The 15835-nt window shown below is 47.8% G+C and overlaps 1 protein-coding gene across 1 annotated transcript in view; it reads right to left on the bottom strand.

The window, feature by feature from the left end:
- Positions 1-10573, bottom strand: part of fmnl3 (formin-like 3) — a 210896-nt gene extending 200323 nt beyond the window's left edge. Inside the window, exon 1 of the mRNA XM_078431548.1 lies at positions 10123-10573. Coding sequence (XP_078287674.1) covers positions 10123-10236 — 114 coding nt within the window. The 5' untranslated portion in view covers positions 10237-10573. The remainder of the gene's footprint in view (positions 1-10122) is intronic.
- Positions 10574-15835: the final 5262 nt, after the last annotated feature.

The following is a 15835-nucleotide window of genomic DNA, read 5'->3' as shown; positions in this document are numbered from 1 at the left end:
CAAGGACCTGTCTCACTCCCTCTTCTCCCCTATCCCATTGGGCAAAAGGTACAGAAGTGTGAAAACGCACACCTCCAGATTCAGGGACAGTTTCTTCCCAGCTGTTATCAGGCAATTGAACCATCCTGTCATCAGCTAAAAGCAGTACTGACCTCCCATCTACCTCATTGGAGACCCTCGGACTATCATTAATCGGACTTCAATGTTATATCTAGCACTAAATATTGCCCTTTATCTGTGCACCGTGGACTTGATTGTTTTTGTGTATAATCTTTCCGTTCACTGGAGAGCAAGCAAACAAATATTTTTCAGTGTCCCTCGAATAAATTGAACTAAACAACGTCCCTAGTAGATCATAGTTGCTGAGGTAGTGGTTAGTGTTGTGCAGTGTTCAAGAGCCTGAACGCATGACCACTCAAAAAGGAAATCCATTTTTTACTCAGCAAACAAAACTGACAAAACTGCCCCAGGAATTGAAATCTAAGAAAGCAAGGAAATCACTCCACTCCAAGTCTGTTCCGCTATTTGATCAGATCAAAGTTGATCTGCATCTTTAGGAAGAAGGGTCTCGACCCGAAACGTCACCTGTTCCTTCTCCCTAGAGATGTTGCCTGTCCTGCTGAGTTACTCCAGCTTTTTGTGTCTATCTGCTGCATCTTTAATCTGTTTTGGTTCTTTAACCCTTATGCAAGAAAACTGCAGTTCAGATATATTTTGTGCCTACCTTCGATTTTCACCTTAACTGTTGCTTTGGGGAATTGAGAATGAGGGAGGGGGAAGTTTCCCAGATTTCCACTATCTGTACTGTGAAGAAGCACTTCATCCCAATCAGTGAATCGCAGGTTGTGCCATCTTTATTCTGGATATTTACTCCTCTTTACCTACCCTCTCAGGCATCCAAAACGTATCAACCTTCAAGAGAAGAAAAGCACTGCAGTGCCAAAGCTGTTCCCTTTCCCAGATTCATGCTTGAATACTCCACCTCCAGGGGGAAGTCAAACTAAACAAAACACCCACCCCTCTCTCATAGGAAACACCTGCATTTGTCGTCAGAACTACATTCTGACATGCGATGGCTTTTAAGCCAGTCGTAATTAAAAAGACAGATTTCTTATAGCTCTTTCAGGAGGTCCAAAAGTGCTTGACAGTCAGTGAAATATGTTTAAATTGTGGCAAAGTATGCAGCAGGAAATTTGCACCCAGAAAATATTCTGCAGGTTGACATGGACAAATATAACCTGCCTTTTTCTGACTGTCATTGACAAATGGACATTTTCCAGGACAGCATAGCGTCATACAGCATGGAATCAGGCCCTTCGTCTCACTGCTTATATGCTGACCACCAAGTAGCTAGATATACTAATCCCATTTACCACCACGTAGTCCATGGCCTTCTCTGCCTCGTCGATTTATGTGTTGGTCGAGATACCTCTTGAACATTGTGAGAGTCTCTGCCTCCACCAGCCACTCAGGCAGTGTTTTACAGACTATACCTACCCTCCGGGTAAAAACGTGCTTCTTCAAATCTCCTCCAAACATAGCAACATAGAAAATAGGTGCAGGAGGAGGCCATTTGGCCCTTCGAGTCAGCACCGCCATTCATTGTTCCCATGTTCTAAAACTATGTTTGTGCACTCCCAAGTGAATATCAAATCTTCAAGTAGTAGAGACAAGGAATTACAAATGCTGGTTCACCAAGAAAAGGCACAAAATGCAGGAGCGTAGAAGGTTGAGGGGGGACTTGATAGAGGTTTTTAAAATTTTGAGAGGGACGGACAGAGTTGACGTGGGTAGGCTTTTCCCTTTGAGAGTGGGGAAGATTCCAACAAGGGGACATAGCTTCAGAATTGAGGGACAAAAGTTTAGGGGTAACATGAGGGGTAACTTCTTTACTCAGAGGGTGGTGGCTGTATGGAATGGGCTTCCGGTGGAAGTGGTGGAGGCTGGCTCGATTTTATTATTTAAGAGTAAATTGGATAGGTATATGGATAGGAGGGGATTAGAGGGTTATGGTCTGAGTGCAGGTAGATGAGACTAGGTCAGGGAGAGTGGTCGGCGTGGACTGGAAGGGCCGAACGGGCCTGTTTCCGTGCTGTAGTTGTTATATGGTTATATGGTTATATGAGTAACTCAGCAGGTCAGGCAGCATCCAACCATCCAATGATGCTTTATTGTCATATGTACCTAGGCACAGTGAAATGCTTTGCTTTGCATACAACCTGGTAAAATCGTACAGCATATCTCACCTAGGCAGTACACGTGTCATCCCGTGACTGGCGCCGACAAAGTTACAAAAGTTCACGGAAACAGTCCTGGCAGCACCCCCCACCACCACCACCACGCCCTCCTTAACTGGGTCCCCCTTTGTTCTCGGCGACCCCCCAGAGAACATGGATAGGTGATGTTTCGGGTCAGGATTCTTCTTCAGACCCATCATCAAACTCGATCTAGAATGAAGATAGTCACAAAATGCTGGAGAAACTCAGCGGGACAGGCAGCATCTCTGGATAGAAGGAATGGGTGACGTTTCTGGTTGAGACTCTTCTTCAGATTCAGAAGGGTCTCGACCCGAAGCATCACCCATTCTTTCTATCCAGAGATGCTGCCTGTCCCGCTGAGTTACTCCAGCTTTTTGTGTCTATCTTTGGTTCAAACCAGCATCTGCAGTTCCTTCCTACAACCCCCGATCTAGAATGAAGTACCTATCAAAAGCCAGTTCATTGTCACACTGAGAATAAAATAACTCCCCTGTTCTTCACAGTAATGAAAAATAAGGTATTTTACATCAGGTGGGATCTTGGCTGAATGTGTCATCTCATGGTGCAGTAACTCACCACTGCACCAAAGTGTAGGCTAGATTTTCGTGCCTAACTCTCTGCAGTTGGACCTGAGCTGCTGGCTCAGAGATGAGAGTGTTATCCATGGAGCCACAATGGACAGAGCAATCAGATCAATGCCAACCAACTGCCAAAGTGCCAGTTTGCATGGCTCAACAGACGGCTTATGCCAATGTGCTTTGGCAGTTTACACCACTCCCAAGCCGCACAAAGGAGCCCCAATGCACAGTTTACCCAAAAGGCGAACTCTTGACTATGGCTGAGGGTTGTCAAACAATTTCCAAAAGCTGGACTGGTGGCACAGAAATCGTAGAACTTGCAATTGAGAATGTGAACATTTTAGCTGGACTGCATGGATAAGCATGTGGTTCCATATGAATAATCTGCTGTGGATGAAAGGCATGTACAGTAGAGGTATGCAGGTCACTTCAATATCCAGGACAAAGTCACCTCAAACACAAATACACTTACAGTAGCCTGTCAGACGTCTTTTTTTCCACGGTGCTCGCTCAGGCTCTGAGTGAATTCTCCCCCTGCCCACCTCCCCATCAAAGTCTTCGACAAAGGCAACCCCCGATTCTGAACCTGGGAAACATGACCGTTTTGCAAACCTCCTCACTAAATCAATGCAAGCCTTTTATAGGTCATCACCTGAAGAAGTGTTGGCCCACGGTAACAACCAGACAGGATGATTACCTGAAGAAGGGTCTCGACCTGAAACGTCACCCATTCCTTCTCTCCAGAGATGCTGCCTGACCCGCTGAGTTACTCCAGCATTTTGTGTCTCTTTCGGTTTAAACCTGCATCTGCAGTTCCTTCCTACAGAGGATGATTACCTTCACCTATTGTGCTCCCTGTTAAAATATTTCCTTGCAACATAGAAAGTACATTTTTGGCTATTGGGTCATGGACAAAGATACTAGAGGAACAAGATGAACCACTCTGTTGAAATCGCCTGTACTGAAGTGCAGTACGGAAAGGAGCGTAACGTCCGCCATTTTAGAAAGGAAAACCCGCCGTTCGCTCTGCCTCTCGCAGTGTAAACAGTGTTGTGTGATGATACCATACAAACGCAGAATATGTCTCATCTATCAATTCACAGATTGTTGTTATTTTTCTTTTAAAATGTTTCTGCAAGTTTCTGCCTACTAAAATGGCGCCATGACATACTACGATTTTTAGGGTCGAGTGGTCTATCTTGTTCCTCTAGTATCTTTGGACAGCACCCATTGTCAAGATGGAACCCGGGTCTCTGGCGCTGCGAGGCAGCAACTCTACCGCGCCGGTGTTTCAGCACAGGTCACCGACAGCTCCCAGGAGCGAGAGTGGCCCAATGTGAGCGTGCATGACCCTTTGCATCTGCTTCCACCTCTCAATAATTCAGTGATACTTTATTGTCACATGTACCTGGGCACAGTGAAAAGCTTTGCTTTGCAGACAACCGGGTAACATCATACAGCACACCTCACTTCGGCAGTATACAAGTGTCGGCCGCCGACAAAGTGACACGTTCACGGAACATTCCTCTCTACTACCTGTCGAGGCACTTGGCAGCAGTCCCCCTTCCACCAGGTCCCCCCCATCGTTCTCGACGGCCCCGTCCCTTGTAGATCACAGTAACTCAGCTATTGCAAAAGCATGAAACAAACTTATCCTCTCTGGTCCCTTTACAGTTTTTAGGGTCGAGTGGTCTATCTTGCTCCTCTAGTATCTTTGGTCATGGAGCAATACCATTCCCCTACTAATTTACTCTGTAACCTATTGCTTCATTTGCTTGATCCTCATCAGTCTCCCTAGATTTCACTGTTCACCTACACACTGGGGGCATTTTACACTAGGTGACCCAACTAACCCCTACACCTCCTTTTGATTGTGGGAGGAAAGCCACAGGGTCACAGGGAGAACAGGCAAACTCCACATGGAGGACACACCAGGTCAAGATTGAAACTAGGTCCATGGATCTGTGAGGCAGCGGCTCTGTGCCACTGCGCTGCCCGGGCACAGAAAGCTCCCACAAAAGCAACGTGACTGTAAAATGGTTTAGTGATGCAAACTGCTTGGGGGAACAAATGTTGGCAGGGACTTTGGGGAGAACTAGCCAGCTTTTCTCTGGTGTCATGGGATGTTTAATCACTTCTGTAACATGCAGGTTTCGTCTACATGTCCATTCACAGTGCTGTGGTGCAGCATTGGTGTGGATAGACAATAGACAATAGGTTCAGGTGTAGGCCAGGTAGACACAAAATGCTGCAGTAACTCAGCAGGTCAGGCAGCATCTCAGGAGAGAAGGAATGGGTGATGTTTCGGGTCGAAACCCTTCTTCAGACTGATGTCAGGGGAGGAGGCGGGACAAAGATAGGATGTAGTCAGAGACAGGAAGACTAGTAGGAGAACTGGGAATGGGGAGGGGATAGAGAGGGGAAGCAAGGACTACCTGAAGTGGGAGAAGTCAATGTTCAAATCGCTGGGGTGTAAACTGCCCAAGCGAAATATGAGGTGCTGTTCCTCCAATTTGCGCTGGGCCTCACTATGGCACTGGAGGAGGCCCAGGACAGAAAGGTCAGATTTGGAATGGGAGGGGGAGTTGAAGAGCTGAGCCACTGGGAGATCAGGTTGGTTGAGACGGACTGAGCAGAGGTGTTCAGCGAAACGATTGCCGAGCCTGCGCTTGGTCTCGCCGATGTAGAGACGTTGACACCTGGAACAGCGGATACAATAGGCCATTTGGCCCTTCGAGCCAGCACCGCCATTCACCGTGATCATGGCTGATCATCCACAATCAGTACCCTGTTCCTCCCTTCTCCCCATGCCCCTTGACTCCTCTATCATTTATTTATTTATTTATTTATTTGTTTTTACAGAACTTTTTAGAAAACAAGCCCTCCCACCCTTCCCCCCACCCCCCCTTATACTAACCCCAAATAAGAAAAAAGAAGAAAAGAAAGAAAGATTAAAGATTTTAAAGATCTTTTAAAGATTCCGCTATCATTAAGAGCTCTATCTATCGCTGATGATGTCTGGACTTCCATGGTGGAAGACTGTAAACCACAACTTGCTGATTCAATTATGAGATCAGTGCTACTGAACCTCTGGAGACAGTGAGTAGATTTAAAGGGACGCTGATGAGCGTGTGCGAGAGAAAATAGTTTGCAGGTCTTCTGGGAAGAATGTGACTGATTATATTGCCTCCCTGGGAACTGACACAGACCCAATTGTCTACTTATTCACAAAATGCTGGAGTAACTCAGCAGGTCAGGCAGCATCTCGGGAGAGAAGGAATGGGTGACGTTTCGGGTCGAGACCCTTCTTCAGACTGATGTCGGGGGTGGGACAAAGGAAGGATATAGGTGGAGACAGGAAGATAGAGGGAGATCTGGGAAGGAGGAGGGGAAGGGAGGGACAGAGGAGCTATCTGAAGTTGGAGAAGTTGACGTTCATACCACCGGGCCGCAAACTGCCCAGGCGAAATATGAGGTGCTGCTCCTCCAATTTCCGGCGGGCCTCACTATGGCACTGGAGGAGGCCCATGACAGAGAGGTCAGACTGGGAATGGGAGGGGGAGTTGAAGTGCTGGGCCACCGGGAGATCAGTGGCGTTAATGCGGACCGAGCGCAGGTGTTCAGCGAAGCGATCGCCGAGCCTGCGCTTGGTTTCGCCGATATAGATGAGTTGACATCTAGAGCAGCGGATGCAATAGATGAGGTTGGAGGAGGTGCAGGTGAACCTCTGTCTCACCTGGAAAGAATGTTTGGGTCCTTTGATGGAGTTGAGGGGGGAGGTAAAGGGACAGGTGTTGCATCTCGTGCGGTTGCAAGGGAAAGTGCCCGGGGTTAGGGTGGTTTGGGTAGGAAGGGACGAGTGGACCAGGGAGTTGCGGAGGGAACGGTCTCTGCGGAATGCAGAGAGGGGAGGGGATGGGAAGATATGGCCAGTGGTGGGGTCCTGTTGTAGGTGACGGAAATGTTGGTGGATGATATGTTGGATCCGCTGGCTGGTGGGGTGGAAGGTGAGAACGAGGGGGATCCTGTCCTTGTTGCGAGTGGGGGGATGGGGAGCAAGAGCGGAGCTGCGGGATGTAGAAGAGACCCTAGTGAGAGCCTCATCTATAATGGAGGAGGGGAAGCCCCGTTTTCTGAAAAACGAGGACATCTCGGAAGCCCTAGTCTGAAACACCTCATCCCGGGCACAGATGCGGCGTAGACGGAGGAATTGGGAGTAGGGGATAGACTTTTTGCAGGGGACCGGGTGGGAAGAAGTGTAGTCCAGATAGCTGTGCGAGTCGGTGGGCTTGTAATAAATGTCCGTCACTAATTTTTCTCCTGTGATGGAGATGGTGAGGTCTAGAAACGGGAGGGAGATGTCAGAGATAGTCCAGGTATATTTAAGGGCAGGATGGAAATTGGAGGTGAAGTGTATAAAGTCAGTGAGTTCTGCATGGGTGCAAGAGGTAGCACCAATGCAGTCGTCGATGTAGCGGAGGTAGAGTTCGGGGATGGGGCCAGTGTACGTCTGGAACAGGGATTGTTCGACGTACCCGACAAAGAGGCAGGCGTAGCTAGGGCCCATGCGAGTGCCCATAGCTACGCCTCTGGTTTGGAGGAAGTGGGAGGAGTCAAAGGAGAAGTTGTTGAGGGGAGGAAGTGGGAGGAGTCAAAGGAGAAGTTGTTGAGGGGAGGAAGTGGGTCTACTTCTGTGGCAGAATAAGTGAGAAAGATGTGAAGCTCTTTCCTCCCCCCACAGCTCAATAACTGATGAGAACAGTCATGACACCAGGGTTCCTGCAACTGTGCCCCACAGCTAGAAGGCCCCCCATTTCTGTCCACTGCTGACAGTGAAACTTTAGGTCCCCAGGCTCTGAGGGTTTCTCTCAAAACCTCTCCACCATTCAGATGGTTCTTGAAATCTACCTCCCAGCTTCCTAGCCCGCAGCTTGGCACTAGACTTTGGCAGGCACAACTTCGGGACGGTTAAGGTGCTGTACAAATGCAGGCTCGTATTAAATAAACAACTGCCAGCCCGCTGAACAACATGAAACCACTGACATCACAGAGTAAAGTGGGGCCATTGAAAGCATACAAAGCAGCAGATCCAGACTAGGAATCAGATCCCACTCCTGCCTTCTGTTCAATGTGAGAAATTAAATCTGCTCCAAGAACAGCGTGTTAAATAGCCCCTAAACAATTGCACACACCTAGTAATTATCAAGCTTTCAAAGCTCCACACGATAGATGCCAGGCCTTGGGTCCCTCCCCCGGAGCCGGGATCTCTCCACTTTCTCAAGACTTTAAGAGGGTGGGGTGGGGGGAGTGGGGAAATCAGCCAAAGATTCCTAAATGTTGTTGAATGACGTATGGCCTTCCCATAGATGATTGCTGTTTCACATTCAGTGCCAAGTTTGGGGGTGGGGGGGGGGGGGGGGGTGGAGGGGAGAGATGGAGGAGGGAGAAGGAAGAAACCTGGAGATTCACTCGGTAGCATTTTTCTCACTCAGTTAGAATGACGCAGAAAGAGGTTATTTGGCCCATCTGGTACATGCCGGTTCCCAGGCGAGCAATCTGTGTTACTTAATAATCACAGTAAAATCCTGCAAGGTTGCTGGTCTCATGGAGCCGAAAGCGGAAGGCTGGCTTACTCATCGGTTACCCCTAGCGTTGCCCTCAATAACTTACTTATCTAATGCCTTCAACATGGCAAAATGTCCCGGGTGCTTCACACGCCATAAGTGATCGGAGCAGAATGAGGCCATTCAAGTCTACTCTGCCATTCAATCACGGCTGATCTATCTCTCCCTCCTGACCCCATTCTCCTGCCTTCTCCCCATAACTCGCGTAATTGGATAGAAAGCGACACCAAACTAAAGGAGAAAACTTTATGGTGGTTTTACAACGCATCTTAAACAGATGAGAGAGACTAAAGGTGGGGATTCCAGAGATCAGGGTCTCGGGTACCAATGGTGAATTCGAGGAAGAACACGAGACCAGAAAGAAGGTCGCGACTAGAGAACATTAACCGTATCTCTCACCACGGTTGCTGCCTGACCTGTTGAGGTTTTCCGCTGTTTCCTTTTTATTTCAGATTGCCAGATGTGCGGTCTATTTTCTTATATTTTAAAATTGAAGAACTTGGGTGATGGTGGTTAGTTGCAAGGTTGGGAATGCTAGAGATGGGATGGCAAGCAAGATTGGGGGACTTTATCTGAAAGCGAACTAGCCTGGGTGTAGGTTGGGACGCCGGGCGGCAGCAACAAACAGGCTGAGAGAAGTTTACAAACACGTCTAATGTTTCCGAGGCCATGGCAATCTCTTCATTTCATTACCTCCAACCCCCTACCGCCAGCCAGGCACCTTCACCGCTCGCCACACACACGCCGAGCGAACAACTGTTACCGAAGATGAACAGATTTACATCAACAAAAGAATAGTAGAGAACGGGTGCAGGTTATCCGACTCGCCTTGGCTGCTACACTGATACCACTCATCTCCCATCTGTTATTGCGCTCAGTTTTGCCCCCCAGCACAGCTCTGGCCGTGAGCACTTTGTTACTGAGTTGAGATTGTGTCCAACTGCAGAACCACATCCGGAGAGACCCCGAAGTACTGAGCGCTTACAACAGCGAGGGGAGAGGGCGTGGGGTAGAGATTTATTTCACAAGGGACCAGGGATCTATCTCTCTCAGATTGCAGACTTGTTACACTTGGTGGTGCCTTCCCACCACACAAAAAAAACAAGCCCCCTCCTTCGTTCTAACCATGACAATAACTGTTTAAAGCAAGAATATTAAACTTAAGAAGAAACGCTGCTTCCAGTTCAACCCAAACTCTTTCCTCCAAGACCCTCGGTTATTAAACTGCCCTGTGTTTTTTGTTTTTGTTGTGGGGGGATTGAGTTGGAGAAGGAAGCAAGTCGCACGGGGAGCGGATAGCTTGTTTCCCTCTCCTTTCAAACATCTGCCTCCCGTGACTGAAGCTAAACTGTCAGCCATCTGTGGAAGGGGTGAGGTACACGCATCCCAGCCGCCCGTGAAGCCGCGGAGCCCGGGATACTGCGGGTGACAGCGCCGCATTGGCTCCCGATAAGGTGCAACCATCCTGTTGGAGTCCCTTTCCCTTTAAGTCGCCAGAAAATGGTGACCGTTACTGGAGTCTGAGGAAGCGGGCATGTTTCACTCTCCGCCGACCCTGAGGAAATGCGAGGGTCGCGGGGGGCAAAATACACGGCTGACCACTGGCGCACTGTTCAGTCCGACGCCGACAGGGAAGGAAACTGATGAAAAGTGGTGACTTACCAAAACCATCGCAAACCTCTCCTCCAGTTCGCATTGTTCGGGCATTGGCAATTTCAGCGGCATGCTTTGAGCACTCAAATTCGTCTGCACATCCAGACTTCCAGTGTTTCCCATCTCATCCGGGGCAATACGAAAGAAACAAACTAAACCCCCCTTTTTTGTGTTAATTCCCCCTCGGGGAGGGGCCACGGGGTGAGAGACTCCCAAGAATTGATCTCCCGCAGTGTCCGGTTTGCCCAAAACTTTTCAAAAACTTTGTACAATCGCTTTCTTCTGAGAGGGGCGGTGGGGTAGAAAACTTGCCAAAAGATTTTGTTTCCCAAACCGAAAGTTTTTTTTAACCCTTCCTCGCCGTCCTCAGAGGAAATCGGTTTCCAACAGTTGGAAGTTACCCCGCAGGAATCATCTCAGCGGCGTTTTGCCTGGCTGTCTAACTCGCCGTGCAGTAAGGACTCTCTCGCCCCATTCATTGTTCGGTGTCACTTCTCGCTTCTCCGCTGAAAGCAACGAGGGAGAGCGCCCATTCACTAACTCAGCGGCCTTTGCTATTGACCCGCGCCCGCTGTCAGTCACGCAGATGACAAAGAGAAGGAGGGTTCGGTGCGACTAACTGGGAACTGCAGTTCCGCTCATTGTACAGAGGATATATTATTCACCTCTGCCATGTTGGTCTCTGGAAGCCCGGAGCACTGCAGGGCATCCCTGCACTAAAAAATAAACTATTGGCTTCATGCGGGATACTTGATTTGAGCAAACAAAAACGAAACTTCTTATCTGATTCAATACTGGTCTCCGGCTCCGTTTATTCTCAAAACCTCAAACATCTGTAGGGTCCCTACCCGAAACGTTACCTATCCATGTTCTCCACAGATGCTGCCTGACCCGCTGAGTTACTCCAGCACTCTGTGAAACGTCACCTATCCATGTTCTCCACAGATGCTGCTTGACCCGCTGAGTTACTCCAGCACTCTGTGAAACGTCACCTATCCATGTTCTCCACAGATGCTGCCTGACCCGCTGAGTTACTCCAGCACTCTGTGCAACATCACCTTTCCATGTTCTCCACAGATGCTGCCTGACCCGCTGAGTTACTCCAGCACTCTGTGCAACATCACCTTTCCAAGTTCTCCACAGATGCTGCCAGAGATGCAAGATAACTAAAAAGGCAATACGGGGAGAAAAGATGAGGTACGTGGGTAAACTAGCCAATTATATAAAGGAGGATAGTAAAAGCTTTTTTATGTATGTGAAGAGGAAAAAAATTGTCAAGGCAAATGTGGGTCCCTTGAAGTCAGAAGCAGGGGAATTTATTATGGGGAACAAGGAAATGGCAGACGAGTTGAACCGGTACTTTGGATCTGACTTCACTAAGGAAGATACAAACAATCTCCCAAATGTTCTAGTGGCCAGAGATCCTAGGGTGACGGAGGAACTGAAGGCGATTCACATTAGGTAGGAAATGGTGTTGGGTAGACTGATGGGACTGAAGGCTGATTAATCCCCAGGGCCTGATGGTCTGCATCCCGGGGTACCTAAGGAGGTGGCTCTAGAAATTGTGGACGCATTGGTGATCATTTTCCAATGTTCTATAGATTCAAGATCAGTTCCTGTGGATTGGAGGGCAGCTAATGTTATCCCACTTTTTAAGAAAGGAGGGAGAGAGAAAACAGGATATTATAGACCAGTTAGTCTGACATCAGTGGTGGGGAAGATGCTGGAGTCAATTATAAAAGACAAAATTGCGGAGCATTTGGATATTAGTAACAGGATTGTTCCGAGTCAGCATGGATTTACGAAGGGAAAATCATGCTTGACTAATCTTCTGGAATTTTTTGAGGATGTAACTAGGAAAATTGACAGGGGAGAGCTGGTGGATGTGATGTAACTCGACTTTCAGAAAGCCTTCGACTAGGTCTCACATAGGAGATTAGTGGGCAAAATTAGAGCACATGGTATTGGAGGTAGGGTACTGACATGGATAGAAAATTGGTTGACAGACAGAAAGCAAAGAGTGGGGATAAATGTGTCCTTTTCAGAATGGCAGGCAGTGACTAGTGGGGTACCGCAAGGCTCAGTGCTGGGACCGCAGCTATTTACAATATACATTAATGACTTGGATGAAGGGATTAAAAGTACCATTAACAAATTTGCAGATGATACAAAGCTGGGTGGTAGTGTGAGCTGTGAGGAAGATGCTATGAGGTTGCAGGGTGACTTGGACAGGTTGTGTGAGTGGGCGGATGCATGGCAGATGCAGTTTAATGTGGATAAGTGTGAGGTTATCCACTTTGGTGGTAAGAATAAGAAGGCAGATTATTATCTGAATGGTGTCAATTTAGGAAAAGGGGACATACAATGAGATCTGGGTGCCCTAGTGCATCAGTCACTGAAAGGAAGCATGCAGGTACAGCAGGCAGTGAAGAAAGCCAATGGAATGTTGGCCTTCATAACAAGAGGAGTTGAGTATAGGAGCAAAGAGGCCCTTCTGCAGTTGTATAGGGCCCTAGTGAGACCGCACCTGGAGTACTGTGTGCAGTTTTGGTCTCCAAGTTTGAGGAAGGATATTCTTGCTATTGAGGGCGTGCAGCGTAGGTTTACTAGGTTAATTCCCGGAATGGCAGGACTGTCATATATTGAAAGACTGGAGCGGTTAGGCTTGTATACAGTGGAATTTAGAAGGATGAGAGGGGATCTTATCAAAACATATAGGATTATTAAGGGGTTGGACACGTTAGAGGCAGGAAACATGTTCCCAATGTTGGGAGAGTCCAGAACCAGGGGCCACAGTTTAAGAATAAGGGGTAGGCAATTTAGAACGGAAATGAGGAAAAGCTTTTTCAGTCAGAGAGTTATAAATCTGTGGAATTCACTGCCTCAGAAGGCAGTGGAGGCCAATTCTCTGAATGCATTCAAGAGAGAGCTAGATAGAGCTCTTAAGGATAGCGGAGTCAGGGAGTATGGGGAGAAGGCAGGAACGGGGTAATGATTGAGAATGATGAGCCATGATCACATGGAATGGTGGTGCTGGCTCGAAGGGCCGAATGGCCTACTCCTGCACCTATTGTCTATTGACCAGCTGAGTTACTCCAGCACTCTGTGAAACGTCACCTATCCATGTTCTCCAGAGATGCTGCCTGACCCGCTGAGTTATTCCAGCACTCTGTAAAACGTCACCTATCCATGTTCTCCACAGATGCTGCCTGACCCGTTGAGTTACCCCAGCACTCTGTGAAACGTCACCTATCCATGTTCTCCACAGATGCTGCTTGACCCGCTGAGTTACTCCAGCACTCTGTGAAACGTCACCTATCCATGTTCTCCACAGATGCTGCCTGACCCGCTGAGTTACTCCAGCACTCTGTGCAACATCACCTTTCCATGTTCTCCACAGATGCTGCCTGACCCGCTGAGTTACTCCAGCACTCTGTGAAACATCACCTATCCATGTTCTCCACAGATGCTGCCTGACCCGCTGAGTTACTCCAGCACTCTGTGCAACATCACCTTTCCAAGTTCTCCACAGATGCTGCCAGAGATGCAAGATAACTAAAAAGGCAATACGGGGAGAAAAGATGAGGTACGTGGGTAAACTAGCCAATTATATAAAGGAGGATAGTAAAAGCTTTTTTATGTATGTGAAGAGGAAAAAAATTGTCAAGGCAAATGTGGGTCCCTTGAAGTCAGAAGCAGGGGAATTTATTATGGGGAACAAGGAAATGGCAGACGAGTTGAACCGGTACTTTGGATCTGACTTCACTAAGGAAGATACAAACAATCTCCCAAATGTTCTAGTGGCCAGAGATCCTAGGGTGACGGAGGAACTGAAGGCGATTCACATTAGGTAGGAAATGGTGTTGGGTAGACTGATGGGACTGAAGGCTGATTAATCCCCAGGGCCTGATGGTCTGCATCCCAGGGTACCTAAGGAGGTGGCTCTAGAAATTGTGGACGCATTGGTGATCATTTTCCAATGTTCTATAGATTCAAGATCAGTTCCTGTGGATTGGAGGGCAGCTAATGTTATCCCACTTTTTAAGAAAGGAGGGAGAGAGAAAACAGGATATTATAGACCAGTTAGTCTGACATCAGTGGTGGGGAAGATGCTGGAGTCAATTATAAAAGACAAAATTGCGGAGCATTTGGATATTAGTAACAGGATTGTTCCGAGTCAGCATGGATTTACGAAGGGAAAATCATGCTTGACTAATCTTCTGGAATTTTTTGAGGATGTAACTAGGAAAATTGACAGGGGAGAGCTGGTGGATGTGATGTAACTCGACTTTCAGAAAGCCTTCGACTAGGTCTCACATAGGAGATTAGTGGGCAAAATTAGAGCACATGGTATTGGAGGTAGGGTACTGACATGGATAGAAAATTGGTTGACAGACAGAAAGCAAAGAGTGGGGATAAATGTGTCCTTTTCAGAATGGCAGGCAGTGACTAGTGGGGTACCGCAAGGCTCAGTGCTGGGACCGCAGCTATTTACAATATACATTAATGACTTGGATGAAGGGATTAAAAGTACCATTAACAAATTTGCAGATGATACAAAGCTGGGTGGTAGTGTGAGCTGTGAGGAAGATGCTATGAGGTTGCAGGGTGACTTGGACAGGTTGTATGAGTGGGCGGATGCATGGCAGATGCAGTTTAATGTGGATAAGTGTGAGGTTATCCACTTTGGTGGTAAGAATAAGAAGGCAGATTATTATCTGAATGGTGTCAATTTAGGAAAAGGGGACATACAATGAGATCTGGGTGCCCTAGTGCATCAGTCACTGAAAGGAAGCATGCAGGTACAGCAGGCAGTGAAGAAAGCCAATGGAATGTTGGCCTTCATAACAAGAGGAGTTGAGTATAGGAGCAAAGAGGCCCTTCTGCAGTTGTATAGGGCCCTAGTGAGACCGCACCTGGAGTACTGTGTGCAGTTTTGGTCTCCAAGTTTGAGGAAGGATATTCTTGCTATTGAGGGCGTGCAGCGTAGGTTTACTAGGTTAATTCCCGGAATGGCAGGACTGTCATATATTGAAAGACTGGAGCGGTTAGGCTTGTATACAGTGGAATTTAGAAGGATGAGAGGGGATCTTATCAAAACATATAGGATTATTAAGGGGTTGGACACGTTAGAGGCAGGAAACATGTTCCCAATGTTGGGAGAGTCCAGAACCAGGGGCCACAGTTTAAGAATAAGGGGTAGGCAATTTAGAACGGAAATGAGGAAAAGCTTTTTCAGTCAGAGAGTTATAAATCTGTGGAATTCACTGCCTCAGAAGGCAGTGGAGGCCAATTCTCTGAATGCATTCAAGAGAGAGCTAGATAGAGCTCTTAAGGATAGCGGAGTCAGGGAGTATGGGGAGAAGGCAGGAACGGGGTACTGATTGAGAATGATGAGCCATGATCACATGGAATGGTGGTGCTGGCTCGAAGGGCCGAATGGCCTACTCCTGCACCTATTGTCTATTGACCAGCTGAGTTACTCCAGCACTCTGTGAAACGTCACCTATCCATGTTCTCCAGAGATGCTGCCTGACCCGCTGAGTTATTCCAGCACTCTGTAAAACGTCACCTATCCATGTTCTCCACAGATGCTGCCTGACCCGTTGAGTTACCCCAGCACTCTGTGAAACATCACCTATCCATGTTCTCCACAGATGCTGTCTGACCCACTGAGTTACTCCAGCACTCTGTGAAACGTCACCAATCCATGTTCTCCACA

Source organism: Rhinoraja longicauda, chromosome 42, assembly GCF_053455715.1.
Source record: "Rhinoraja longicauda isolate Sanriku21f chromosome 42, sRhiLon1.1, whole genome shotgun sequence".
NCBI classification, from domain to species: Eukaryota; Metazoa; Chordata; class Chondrichthyes; order Rajiformes; family Arhynchobatidae; genus Rhinoraja; species Rhinoraja longicauda.
The sequence above is the reverse complement of the archived record's forward strand: the minus strand, read 5'-3'. Positions and strand labels throughout refer to the sequence as shown.